General features: G+C 52.1%; 1 protein-coding gene across 1 annotated transcript in view; it reads left to right on the top strand.

Moving 5' to 3' along the window:
* The window catches only part of DAGLA (diacylglycerol lipase alpha), a 54957-nt gene that overhangs the window by 17603 nt on the left and 23877 nt on the right, over positions 1–13477 (top strand). The window contains exons 3-9 of the mRNA XM_029965944.1: positions 1147–1285; positions 2080–2291; positions 5130–5231; positions 5694–5832; positions 8674–8761; positions 12161–12295; positions 13218–13295. Coding sequence (XP_029821804.1) covers positions 1191–1285; positions 2080–2291; positions 5130–5231; positions 5694–5832; positions 8674–8761; positions 12161–12295; positions 13218–13295 — 849 coding nt within the window. The 5' untranslated portion in view covers positions 1147–1190. The remainder of the gene's footprint in view (positions 1–1146; positions 1286–2079; positions 2292–5129; positions 5232–5693; positions 5833–8673; positions 8762–12160; positions 12296–13217; positions 13296–13477) is intronic.

Here is a 13477-nt window from a genome sequence, read left to right on the forward strand (position 1 = left end):
GAGCAAGGCAGGGATTAGGGAGCGGCGAGCAAGGCAGGGATTAGGGAGCGGCGAGCAAGACAGGGATTAGGGAGCGGCGAGCAAGACAGAGATTAGGGAACGGAGAGAGGGACACGGATTAGGGAATGGAGAGAGGCACATGGAATGGAGGGAGGGGCAGGCCAGATCCCAGAGCCAGGAAAGCACCGGTGCCTTTGGACAGGTTGCAGGGACACGATCCCAGGTTTGGCAGAGCCAGGGAAGGTTCCCGGCTGTGAGTTGTGTGCCGGGCCAGGGAAGCAGGAGGGGGCTAAGCTGTGCTGCAGGAGCCCCTGTGGAGCAGGGCCTGGAGCGCTTCCAGCCGGGATGGTGTGGGCTGGCTGTGCCGGAGGAGGTGGCTGGAGCGCCCGGTGCCGTCTCGTGACTTTCCAGAGCTCCTGTTTCTATTTTTCCAAAGGGTTTGTGAGGCTCTAAAAATAGGAGCACAAACAAAACACGGGCAGGGAACGGCAGCTCCTGGATCTTCTTCCCCCACCTTGGATTTGGAGCGCAAAGATGCGGAGCTGGCAGGATGCTCCCGATGGTCCAGGGAAAGAGATCCTAGGAACTGATATTCCCAGCTGGAAGTGCTGTTGGGAGCCAGGCGATATTCCTCAGAGGCTTCCACTGACTCCTAATGGATATTTTGGCTTCCTGAGCTAAGGGAGGGGGGGAATTGTTGGCCAACAAGAGCCTGGCAGGAGGTGTGTCCATGGGAAAACACGGAGGAGGGTTTCTGAGGCTGGAATAACCTGCCCAAAATCCCACTAGCCCATGTTACTCCAACCCTGTCCCACCTGGCCCGGAGCACATCCGGGGATGGGTCTGTTGGCCTTTGGGGCTGTGCTTCTGTCCAGGGGTTCAGGAAAAACAATCATGGAATCCTGGAGTTGTTTGGGTTGGCCCTAACGGGATTCCAGGTAATCCCATGAACTGGAGCTGGATGAGTTACTGGCTTCGCCTCATCATTCCCACTCTGCAAATTCCTTCCTCTCCTGGCTCTCCGCGAGAGAGGGAGGTGCTGGAATAAAACCCAGGAGAACTCCTGGATGCATCCCCGCGGGTTGTGGGGCTTTCCAGAGGGGGCTGAAGGGGCTCAGCATCATCCTTGGCTCCATTCTTTTCCAGGAGGTGAGTGTCGTGCCTGCTGAACTTCCTGGGACCCGCCAGCCATGCCAGGGATTGTCGTGTTCCGCCGCCGCTGGTCCGTGGGCAGCGATGACCTGGTTCTGCCAGCCGTCTTCCTCTTCCTCCTGCACACCACCTGGTAAGTGGGAAGGGCACAGGGAGGCTTGGAATCCTCCCAGGAATTCTTTTGGCTGCCCCCAGCACGACTGGAAGTTCTTCCCATGCACCTGGAAGATCCTCTTGGGGGCATTTCTGAGGGACACCGAGACATTCCGGCTCCTGGTTTTTCAGCTGAGCTCTGTCCCAAGTTCTGTCCTAGTTCCAAGTTCTATCCTAGTCCCAGAGAGCCTGGCCAGAGCTCCCTGTATCCTCCTGTACCATCGAAGGTTGGAATTTGGGGCTGTGTTTCCATACAGGGCTCAGGAATAACCTCATGGAATCTTGGAATGGGTTGGGTTGGAAGGGATCTTAAACCTCATCCAGTTCCAGCTCCAACACCTTCTGCTAGCCCAGGTTGCTCCAAGGCCCATCCTACCTGGCCTTGGACACTTCCAGGGATGGGTCTCTTGGAATTTGGGGTTGTGTTTCTATCCAGGGGTTCAGGAAAACAATCGTGGAGTCCTGGAGTGCTTTGAGTTGGGAGGGACCAGTTCCAATTATCCCACAGGCAGGGACACCTCCCACTATCCCAGGTTGCTCCAACCCATCCAGCCTGGCCTTGGACACTTCCAGGGATGGGGCAGCCACAGCTCCTCTGGGCGAGGGTGGGAGTGGCAAATCCCAGGGGATAATGTGACATGAGGCAGATCTGATTGCCGTGCCGGGGGAGCAGAATTCCCAGCTGGCCAGGGGAACGGGTGGAGCAAACGGAGCCCAGAGCCCTCGCGGGGCCCCCGAGCGGCTTCACGGCCTTCCCGGCTCTTCTCCCGGTAGGTTCGTGATCCTATCCGTGGTGCTCTTCGGGCTGGTGTACAACCCCGACGAGACCTGCTCCCTGAACCTGGTGGACCACGGGCGGGGCTACCTGGGCATCCTGCTGAGCTGCATGATCGCCGAGCTGGCCATCATCTGGCTCAGCATGCGCGGCAGCATCCTGTACACCGAGCCCCGCGACTCCATGCAGTACGTCCTCTACGTCCGCCTCGGTGAGCCCCCCGCACTGCCCGCCCGGCCCCCGCAGTCCCTGGGACCCCAGAACCCCCCTGGTACCCACAGGATCCCTCCCTGAAAATCCGGCTCCTCCCAAAAGGCGTAAAACCCTCCAAAAAAAGGACCAAGTTCAGCGCTTTCTCGCCCCTCGAATTGGCGCCTCTGTGACCCTAAACCCCTCCAAACACCCTCAGAATTCCTCTCTCCAAAACCCCAAACCCCCCCGAAAATCCGTCTCCTCCCAAAAGGCATAAAATTCCCCCCAAAAAGACCAAATTAAGCACTTTTTCGCCCCCAAATTAGTGCCTTTGTGACCCCAAAACCCCTCCAAACACCCTCAGAATTCCTCCCCAAAAAACCATCACCTCCCAAAAGACATAAAATCCCCCCCAAAGCCCCAAGTAAAGTGCTTTTTCAGCCCCAAATTGGCATCTTTGTGACCCCAAAACCCCTCCAAACACCCTCAGAATTCCTCCCCCCCCAATACCCCAAACCCCCCAGAAATCCAGCTCCTCCCAAAAGGCATCAACCCCCCCCAAAAAAGGGCCAAATTAAGCTCTTTCTCGCCCCTAAATCGGCGCCTTTGTGACCCCAAAACCACTCCAAACACCCTCAGAAATCCTCCCCCTCAATACCCCAAAGCCCCCCAAAAATCCAGCTCCTCCCAGAAGTCATAAAATCCCCCCCAAAAAGGCCAAATTAAGCACTTTTTCGCCCCCAAGCGACCCTCAAACCCCTCCAAACACCCTCAGAATTCCTCCCCAAAAAAACATCACCTCCCAAAAGACATAAAATCCCCCTGAAAACCTCAAGTAAAGCGCTTTTTCAGCCCAAAATTGGCGATTTTTGTCACCCCAAACGCCCTCAAAATTCCTCCCCAGAAAAACCCCAAACCCCCCAAAATCCCTCCCCAAAAATCCATCTCTTCCCAAAAGACATAAAATCCCCCTGAAAGCCCAAATAAAGCCATTTTCAGCCCCAAATGGGCATCTCTGTGGCCGCCAAATTCCCCTGAGGTGTTGGGAGACCCCCAAAACCCTCCCAAAGTGCCCCAACTTCCTCAAAGCACCACAAAACTCCCAAAATGTCCCAAACTCCCCCAAATCCCTAAAAGGCTCCAGAACCCCCCAGATGCCCCAAAAATCTCAAGCCCCCCAAAGTGCTCCAAATTCCCCAAAACCCCAGAATCCCTGAACCACCCCCCCAAACCCTCCAAATTTCCCCCAATCCCAGTCTCATATTTCTCTCCCTAAAAGTGCACATTGTCCTCCCTAAAGATGAACATTTCTCGCCCCAGAAACACCCATTTCTCTCCCTAAGAACATTCCCTGTCTCCCCCATCCAAGAAGAACTAGAGCAGGGAGAGATTATTCCTCGAGTTCTCAGCCAGGGCTGGTTTTCCCTGTGTTTTTCCCTGTGTTCTGTGGTCTCCCAGCTGCAGGAATTTAATCAGATTTTTGCTGTGCCCGGGGAAGGTTTTACGGGAAAAAACCTTCTGGAAACGCAGATCCAGACAAAGCATCTCTTGGCTTTGCATCCCTGCTTTTTGCCGGGTTGTTTTCCTGCGGAATCCAGTAAAAAGCAGGGATGACCTTACTCGGCAGTTCCAATCTCCCTGCCCAGCTTCCCAGCCTTCCCTAGGGAAGCTGGAAGTTTGTGTTAAACCCAGACTAAACCCGGAGCGAGGGAGGTGGGGAAAATCCAAGGAGATGTTTTCCTGCCCCAAGGAACATCCTTTTTTCTTCCCTAAGCTCCGGGCCGGGATTTGCTCCGGATCGTGGGCCGGTTGCGTCCCTGTTTCCCGGAGTTTGTTGCTCCCAGTGGTTCATCAGCGCTGCTGAGGGAAGTGGGAATGTGACCGGTGCGTGGGCAAGGTCCATGTGACTGTCCCAGTTTAGGGCTGTGCTGGTTAATGCGGAGGAATTTAGGGAAGGAACTCCCATAAGAACCCGGGAATGTCTCGTCCCTGCTCCTGTCCCGCAGCAGGTGCCGGCAGAGGGGAGAAGAACCGAGCTTAGCAAAGCCTGACTTGGGTTTAAGGCATAGATGGGGATGAGCAGGAGCCGGTTCCAACCCTGGGTCCTTGCCCAGGAAAACTCTTGGAACTGGTTTTTCCAGGTCTGTGGCAAAACCACTTGTGGAAAGATCCTTATGGATGAGGAGAGGGGGTGGGATTAAGCCGGGCTGGGTTTAATCTCGGCTCCATCCCAAGGAGTTCCCAAGTGAGTTATTTACCTTCTCCATGCCTGAGTGCCCGTTTATTCTTTGGGATTCTGGGAAGTGGGAGGATGGGCACCTGGGAGCCATTTCCCAGCTTTTTTATTCCAGGAAAACCACTGTGAATGCCCAGTCTCATGTCCCTTATCAGAGTAAAACTGAGGAGCCAGGAAGTGATTCCTTAAGGAATGTGTCCTGGGAACTGTTCCTGGAAGGCTGCAGAGGCACTGGGAACGTTTCCTAAGTGTAGAAATCCTGGAAACACAGGACTTCTTTGGGATCTGGGAGCCAGGCCGACCATCTGAGGTGGTTAAGACCTGGATCCCGCAATTCCCGGTGCCTCAGGGAGTCTTTCCAGCAGCGTAGGTGGAATGTGGGTCTGTGAGTCACACCCTGACACAGCCAAGGGCACTGACCTCTCCATGATCCTGTTTTTTTTTTTTTTTTTTTTTTGGGAGCAGTCACATTTTTGCTTCATTTCCTCAAACATCCCCTTCCAAAGCATTTTTCTTCCATGCCAAGTAACTCGTCCCTGTGTTTCCTTGCTGGAAAACAGGGAGAGGCATCAATCCTCAGGGAAACGCTGCCGTTACCCACGGTATTCCCTCTCTTCCCAGCTATCCTGGTGATCGAGTTCGTCTATGCCATCGTGGGAATCGTGTGGCTGACCCAGTACTACACCTCCTGCAACGACCTCACGGCCAAGAGCGTCACTCTGGGTATGGATCGGGAATGCTGGGGCGCGTTCCGGCGGATCCACGGCCACCATTCCCTCCCGCTGGCTGGGGATGGACGCCTGGAAGTGGATCGGAGCTGTCAATGTGCTCCTTGTCTCCCTGTTTATTGCTGGAACAGTCATTCCATTGGCGCTGAGACAGGGATTTGTGTTCCTGGGGAAAGGGCGGGAAGGGGGGAGTCTGGAAATCCTGCTTTTCCACTTCAAAATGGCTTTGCTCTTTCCCTGGAACTCTTTTCCTGCCTCCTGGTGGGAATGTGCTCACGCTGTAGTCCTGGATATTCCAGGGGTGTTCAATAACCTCACAAAACAACGGGGAAAACCCATCCGGCTGCGGTTCGGAAGCTTTCCCAGGGGGGTTTCCTTTGACCGCGGGACGGCCGGGTGGGTTTGAGGCGGGAAGCGAGGGCCGGAGCGCGTCATTCCCGCGGTTTTCGTTTTGCAGGGATGGTGGTGTGTAACTGGGTGGTGATCCTGAGCGTCTGCATCACCGTGCTCTGCGTCTTCGACCCCACCGGCAGGACCTTCGTCAAGCTCCGGGCGACCAAGCGCCGGCAGCGCAACCTCCGCACCTACAACCTCAGGTGAGGGGCATTCTGGGGTATCCTGACACTCCAGGGAATCCTGGCATTCCAGGGGATCCTGGCACTCGGGGCGCTCGGGTTGGATGGGACCGTGCCCATCAACCCTGGGCTGGTTCCGCTCCCCCACTGGGACAGAGCAGATCCCAGCGGATCTCCCTTGAAAACTGCGGGATCACGGGGTTTTCCAGGGGACAAAAAACAAGGATATAGAGGTGAGGGAATAGGCTTGGATTTGATGGATGTAGGAATGATTCTTACGTGGTTTGCAGTCCCCTTTTTATTCCTGGGATGGTTTTAAGGTGATTCCTTCGACAAATCATCTGAATTTGGGAATTTAAGTGTGAGAGGAAACGATGCAAAATTGGTGCAAGGAGAGGTCATGGAAACATCATGGAATGCTGGAATGGTTTAGGTTGGATGGGACCTTATGGAACATCTCGTTCCACCCCCTGCCATGGGCTGGGACATCTTCCACTAGTCCAGGGCACTCCAAACCCCATCTGGGAACAATTCCAGGGATGGGGCAGCCACAGCTTCCCTGGGAGATCCATTCCAGGGCCTCTCCACCCTCCCAGAGAAGCATTCCTTCCCAGTATCCCATCTATCCCAGCCCTCTGGCAGTGGGAAGCCATTCCCCCTTGTCCAGTCACCCCAGGTTCTTTTCCAGACTCCTTTCCCAGCTCTCTTTAGTCCCTTTAGGCCCTGGAAGAGGCTCCAAGGTCTCCCTTGAGCCTTCCCTTCTCCAGGCTGAGCAAATCCTTGTTTGCCCATCCTGGAGCAGCGTTTTCCTTGGATTCATTAGGGCAGTGCTGAAATTTTCCTTAAATTGTGGCGGCATCTCCTTCTAAATCCCCTTTTCTTCCTTCATTTTCTCCAAAATCCAACCCTTTGCCCTGAGGTTTCTTGGCCAGGAAACAATTCCTGTTGTGTTGGCACTGGGATCTTTTAATTAAGGATTGATTCCATCCTGGAGCTTCCCAGATGGGAAGAGAAAAGGGTTTTTTTTTCACCCAGACAAGCGTTTTCCAAAGGATTTTTTTCCGGTAGGAGACAACACAAACAGGCTTTGTTTCCTCTGACATCTGTGCCTGTCCTTGAGGAATGTGCCTTTGGAGTCCCTGGGATTCAAAGGGGTAAAAAATGAGGCTTTTCAAAAATCCACTGCAAATTCCACGTTTTTCCTTGGCTTTGTGTGTTTTGAACCCTGGGCTTTTCCAGTGGCTTGAAATGGGAAGTTTTCCTTTGGGAAGGAAAACTGGGCTTTTCTAAGGATCAGGCCTCAAGTTTTGTTGGAAGGAAAGGCTGGGTTTTGTTGTGGAACACTGGACATTCCTCCTGACCTTTCCAGTGTGTGGAATATTTGGAATTAGTGCCCTGTCAGCCCAGTGTGGTGATTCCTGCTTGGGATCAGGGCATTCCCAGGATGAGCAGCTGTGATGATTTTGTGGAAAATAGGGAAAAAGCCTTCCCTGGGAGGGTGTGAGGCTCTGGAATGGGTTTCCAGGAGTAGATTAGGGAATTCTCTACCTGGCTGGATTGTGTGCCAGGGTGGTTTTCCATTCCCTTCGGGATGTGTGGGCTGAGGAAGGAAAACAACCCAGGCAAAGGCTCAGCTCCTCGTGCCGAGGCTTTTCCAAGGAGCTTTGGAGCTCCTGCTGAACACGTGGAAGGAAAGCGTTGGGAAAAAATAATTTGGGAATTTTGGAGGGAAGATAGCTGAGAGCACACTTGGGTGTTCCACCCCTGCAGTGAGGTTGTGGAATTCCTTTGGGATCTTGGAGAGCAGAGCCCTGCTGGCTCTTAGCCCACTCCTATTCCTGTTGCTCCTTTGGAATCTTCCAAAAGGTTCTGGATGTTCAGGCGGGAGGTGCTGGATTGCCTGTGGGATCCGCTCCTTCTCTTCCAGGCAAACATTCCTTTCCCAGCACCTTTTCCTTCCAGGCACAACCCACTTCCTGGGCTTGGGTTTATCCCAGTGGGATCCCCTGGTGGCAAATGGAGCGGGGTTTTATTTTGGATTGCTCTGACCTGGATTAAATCTGTGTTTCCATAAAAAAAGGCCCTGCTCTAGAGGAGCCTTGGATTTCAGGGAGCATGGAGTCAGTGGCCTTAAGCTGCAGGAGGGTGGGTTTCCATGGGATATTGGGAAGAAACTCTCCCCTGGGAGGGTGGGGAGGCCCTGGAATGGCTTTCCCAGAGGAGCTGTGGCTGCCCCATCCCGGGAGGTGTCCAAGGCCAGGTTGGAGGGGGCTTGGAGCAACCTGGGATAAGGGAAGGTGGAACATGATGATCCTTAAAATCCCTTCCAAGCCAGACCAGCTGGATTGCCCTTCTCTGGAGCGTGTGCAGGGAAGGGGCTGGAGCACCAGGAGCAGCTCAGGGGGGACCTTCCCATTCCATACAACTCCCTGACAGGAGGGGGGGAGCCGGAGGGGGATTGGGAACAAGGGACAGGAGGAGAGGAAATGGCCTCAAGCTGCACCGGGGGATGTTTAGGTTGGATATTATGGAAAATTCCTTCCTGGAAAGGATTGGAACAGGCTGCCCAGGTCAGAGGTGGAGTCCCCATCCCTGGAGGGATTTAAAATCCATGTGGATCTGGTACCTGGGGACATGGATTAGTGCTGGACTTCGTGATCCTAAAGATCTTTTCCAACCATGATTCCATGATCCCATGGTTCCTGACCTCCCTATCCTATAAAAGGAGCCGAGTTAATCTGTCTGTGGTGTCCAGGATAAGCGGAAGGACAGGGATCAGCACCTGTTTTTCCAATGTTGGAAAACCCTCCCGTGGCCACGTTGTCCCCGTGCTCACATTCCCGTTGTTCCCGTTATTCCCAGACACCGGCTGGAGGAGGGCCAGGCCAGCAGCTGGACAAGGAGGCTCAAAGTGTTCCTTTGCTGCACGAGGACAAAGGACTCGCAGTCGGTGGGTACCAGAAATTCCCTGTGGGAGCCAGAAGTCTGGGATATTGCTGGGAGAAATCCGTGGGTTTGCAAGCTTTAGGATCAAATCTGGCAGCAATTCCCAGTCAGCTCCGGTTTCCCTTCCCAGCCAGTTTGCTGAGGCAGTTTCTCCTGGTTTTTTGGATCAGTCCTGTATCCTTAAAGAGGAGGATTTGGGAATGGGAAAATACAAACCTGGAAAAATATCCAGCAAAATATTCTGGATTTATTAGCAGCCAAAACCTACTAAATCTGTAGATCCACGGGGAGATTAGTGGGAATCTTCCTGTTCTGCAGTTGGGATTTTCCCTTGCAGGGAAGGGGAAAGGGCTTGATATTCCTTCCCCAGAAGTTACCATTCCATTCTTTTCGGAAGCAGTGGGAGCAGCTGTAGGGATTCAGCAGCATTCCTCAGGACCTTGGTGCTGGGAAAAACGTGGAAAACCTGCCTGATAACTTGCTCTATTGAATTTAGTCGGAATTCCCAGTGTTTGAGGCCTCCTGAAGGAGCCGGCAGAAGCAGGGAATTGCTCCCAAAGGCAGGAGAAAATCACAAAAGCCAAGGAGATCTGGGACTCCCGAAGAGACAGCTGAAATCCCCGAGCCCTGAATGAGTTACAGCCTCTCCAGGAGAAAGCTGGGAGTTCTCAAGGACATTCCAGGAAAACCAGCAGCAACCCCAGATGTTTGACTCCGGTTGGAAGGGCAAGAAAATGATAGGGAAAACACCCAGGGAGTGACCACAGCGGCGTGGCCTGGCTAAATATAGCCTGGAGCTCTGCTTCCAGAGGGATGCAGCAGGAACAGGAGCGTGTTGGGAAGGGAGATGAATTTAGAGAGGAAGAGAAATGCGTCTGGAATTGAAATTCCAAAGGGAAAGGTGGGAAAATCAAGTAGGGTCAGGTGAAGGCCACCGTTATTCCTCATGGAGGGCAGCTGGGATGAATTGGATTAACAGGGTGCAGCTTCCAGAAGCTGCAGGAATTGGCACAGGCCTTGTGCAGGAATCCAGCCCCCTCCCAGGATCCCTTTCCCTGGCTGGAATGCCTCTGTGTTCCCAGGGAACGTCCCAGCCCCATCCTGGGAAGTCCTGCCAGCTCCCAGCTCCTCTGCTCGGGAAATCCAGCAGGAAAAGCAAAACCTGGGAGAGCCCTGACAGGCACCCAAAGGTCCTGATTCCTGAACAACTCCCACTTTGCTCAGGATTGCAAAGTATTCTAAGTATTCCAAGCTCTTAACAAACCTTTCATTCTGCAGAGACCACATCTCCTCTGCTTTTGGTCCCTGCAGGGAATGTTTCTCCCTGTTTTGTTTTTTACTTCAGGATGAAAGCAGATTCCAGACTCTTCACATTCCTCATGCCGTTGAATTCCCACTTTATATCCAGCTGGATCCATTTCCAGCCTCTTTTCCCTGCAGGAATGAGCTCTGACTTTGTGTGTCCTGGAATGGCAGCATGTGGAATGAATGGATCAGAAATGAATCCATTGCTGTCTCTCCCAGTTTTCATGGGGAAAAAAACCCCTTGTTGTAGCAGAGGATCCTTGTCCTTTGGGCTGGAAAAGAGTTCTGTGGAGTGGACATGGAATTGGGGAAAGGATGAATGGGAAGCCCCAGAGCCTTCAGGGTTTGTAGCAGAACATTCCAGGTGTTCCTCTGCAACAATTTGGGAAAAAGGATCCCAGGTCTGGGTTAAAGGTGGACAAGTTCAAGTTCCAGGACAACCCTTTTTGGTCGGAGCATCCGGAGGTGTTGCTGCCACTTCGGATTAATGGATGTTTTCCCTAGTTTGTTTGGAGGCTGTTGGCGTTTCTGGTGAGCTTAGAGGAGCTGGGCTGGGATCTGGGAGGTCAGGATTTCAAGGATCTTGTGGTTGGAATGTTGGAGAGGTTAATGCTGGGCTTTCCAAAGGCACCTCTGGCACAGTTGGCACCTGGATCCCCATCCCTTAGTGGGCACTTCACTCACCTGTGTAGGGAAGTGAGGAGTGATTGGAAGTCATCCTGCACTCCAGGAGTTTGTCAGGGATAAAGGGATGTAGGTCATTCCTGCGGGAGCAAGGATGTCATTCCTGCTGGGAAAAGAAGGGATTTACTGCCTTGATGGTCAGAGAAAAGAGAGGAGGAATCCTGGCCTGGAAAGTGCTCAGGGTTTCCACGAAAAGGATACCACGAAAACCTGGGATAAAAGTTCAGGATAAGGCTCTGATAATCCTTGGAAGGAAAGGTTTGGGATGGCAGGAGCCAAAATACCGTTGGTTTGCTACAACCCCACATTCCAACCTCTGGATCACCCTTTTCCTTCGGCTGCAGTAATGACACATCAGCTCTGACTCACATTCCAGCCCTTCTCCCGCTTCCCAAAATGTTTTCCTTCAGGCTTTTGTGGTTTCTTTTTTCCCTGTAGCACAGAGAAAAAGGTGGAAAAAGAACATTTCTCCTCAGCATTTTTGTCCCTCTGCTCCAGAGCCTTTGCATGACCCTCTCAGGTCACTTCCAGTTCTGTCCCTCCTTTTTTGGGATTGATCACCTTCTCCCCTGGGAATTCTGCATTTAGTGACTCAGGTCTTTTTCCAGGTTTTCCCTTTCACGCCTTTTTGCTTGGGTGCCATCCAAAATAAAGCTGGAAAAGCCTGGCAATAGGGGCCAGAGGATCCCAGGGCTGGGTTAAATGTGGGGAAAAAGGGATCCCAGATCTGTGTTCAGTCTGGGAAAAGGATCCCGTATCTGGCTTAAACATGGGCAAAAGGAATTCTGGGTATGGGTTAAATATGGGCAAGTTAAATTTAGGCAAAAGGATCCCAGGGCTGGGTTAAATTTAGGCAAAAGGATCCCAGGGCTGGGTTAAATTTGGGAACAGGATCCCAGGGCTGGGTTAAATTTGGGAACGGGATCCCAGAGCTGCATTAAATTTGGGAACAAGATCCCAGGGCTGGGTTAAATATGAGAAATGTATCCCGGGATAAATTTAGAATTTAAGAGACTGTGAATAGGACAAAATGAGTCCTTTTTTCCCCCTGGAATAGCCTTTATTGTGTTTTTGAGGATAAGGATGACTCCAAGGTGACTCTGGATTGGGATTTGCTTGGTTTTCATCCTTTTCCCCCTGGTTTATTTAATATACGGATCCCAAAACATTCCCTTTCCCTCCCTTTGTGCCTGGCTGGGATGTTTGGGTGTTCTCCTTCCCCCACCTGAGCACGGAGCACAGGACAAACCCCACCTCCAAGTGGGAATACGGGAAGCAAACAGGAGGCAATAATTCCCTGATTAGTCCAGGTCTGGCATTCCCCGAAGGAATGTCGTGGATCTCCAGGAACGTGTCCCGTTTGGAGGCCATTCCCAAACCGCCGTGACTCCTCCTCCCTCCCTGGGTTTTTCAGGATGCCTATTCCGAGATCGCCTACCTTTTCGCGGAGTTTTTCCGGGATCTGGACATCGTCCCCTCCGACATCATTGCGGGGCTGGTGCTCCTGCGGCAGCGGCAGCGGGCCAAGCGGAATGCCGTCCTGGACGAGGTGGGCACGGGAACACCGGGAACGTGGCCTTCCCTGGGAGCACCACGGGCTTCCTCCCGCCTCCCTCCCGGGCTGTTCCCACTTGCTGAGCTGGGAATTAAAAATAATAATGGACTTAAGTGGCTTCTCCCAAGTTTTTTTTCCCGGTGGTTTTTCCCAGCTGATGCTGAGTCAAGTTGGGAATTTGTCATCCGCAAGTACAGGTTGAGCTCTTGATCCCAAAAAAGCCTTGAAGGGGGTTGTAGGGAAGATTATTCCCACTATGTTATCGATTGGAAGATTATTCCCACTATGTTATCGATTGGAAGATTATTCCCACTATGTTATCGATTGGAAGATTATTCCCACTATGTTATCAATTGGGAGGATTATTCCCACTATGTTATCAATTGGGAGGATTATTCCCACTATGTTATCAACTGGGAGGATTATTCCCACTATGTTATCAACTGGGAGGATTATTCCCACTATGTTATCAACTGGGAGGATTATTCCCACTGAATTATCAACTGGGAGGATTATTCCCACTGAATTATCAACTGGGAGGATTATTCCCACTGAATTATCAACTGGGAGGATTATTCCCACTATGTTATCAATTGGGAGGATTATTCCCACTATATTATCAACTGGGAGGATTATTCCCATTATATTATCAACTGGGAGGATTATTCCCTGTGATGTGGAGGAGACTCCAGCAAGCTTCAGGAAGAAAAATTCCTAAATTTCCAAGCCATTGCTCATATTTTCAAATTGTCAACCCAGGAGAAAATTGACTTATTTGTTTGGGGTTTTTTTGGTTTTTTTTTCCCCCTTACTTGAAGTTCGGGAGTAAAACCATTGGGAAGCATTTGAGGAGCCTGGTTGGGATAACTGGGAGTAGATTTTCGTAAGACTTTTCCTGTGTGTTTGGGATTTACAGGCAAACAATGACATTCTGGCTTTCCTGTCGGGAATGCCGGTGACCAGGAACACCAAGTACCTGGATCTGAAGAACGCGGTAAGTCCCTGGAATGTGGGATCCTGGAAGCTCTCCTGTGTAACCTGCTTTCTCTTCCTCACTGGCTTCTCTTGTTCCTTTCTGCCCCTCTCAGAAATAATCTGAGAAATTCCAGGTCTCAGATTTCTCTCTTAATTTTTCCCACCTAACTTTTCCTGCTGATTTTTCTCATTTTCCCCCCC

Source organism: Manacus vitellinus, unplaced genomic scaffold, assembly GCF_001715985.3.
Source record: "Manacus vitellinus isolate BGI_N305 unplaced genomic scaffold, ASM171598v3 scaffold_127_pilon, whole genome shotgun sequence".
Taxonomy (NCBI): Eukaryota; Metazoa; Chordata; class Aves; order Passeriformes; family Pipridae; genus Manacus; species Manacus vitellinus.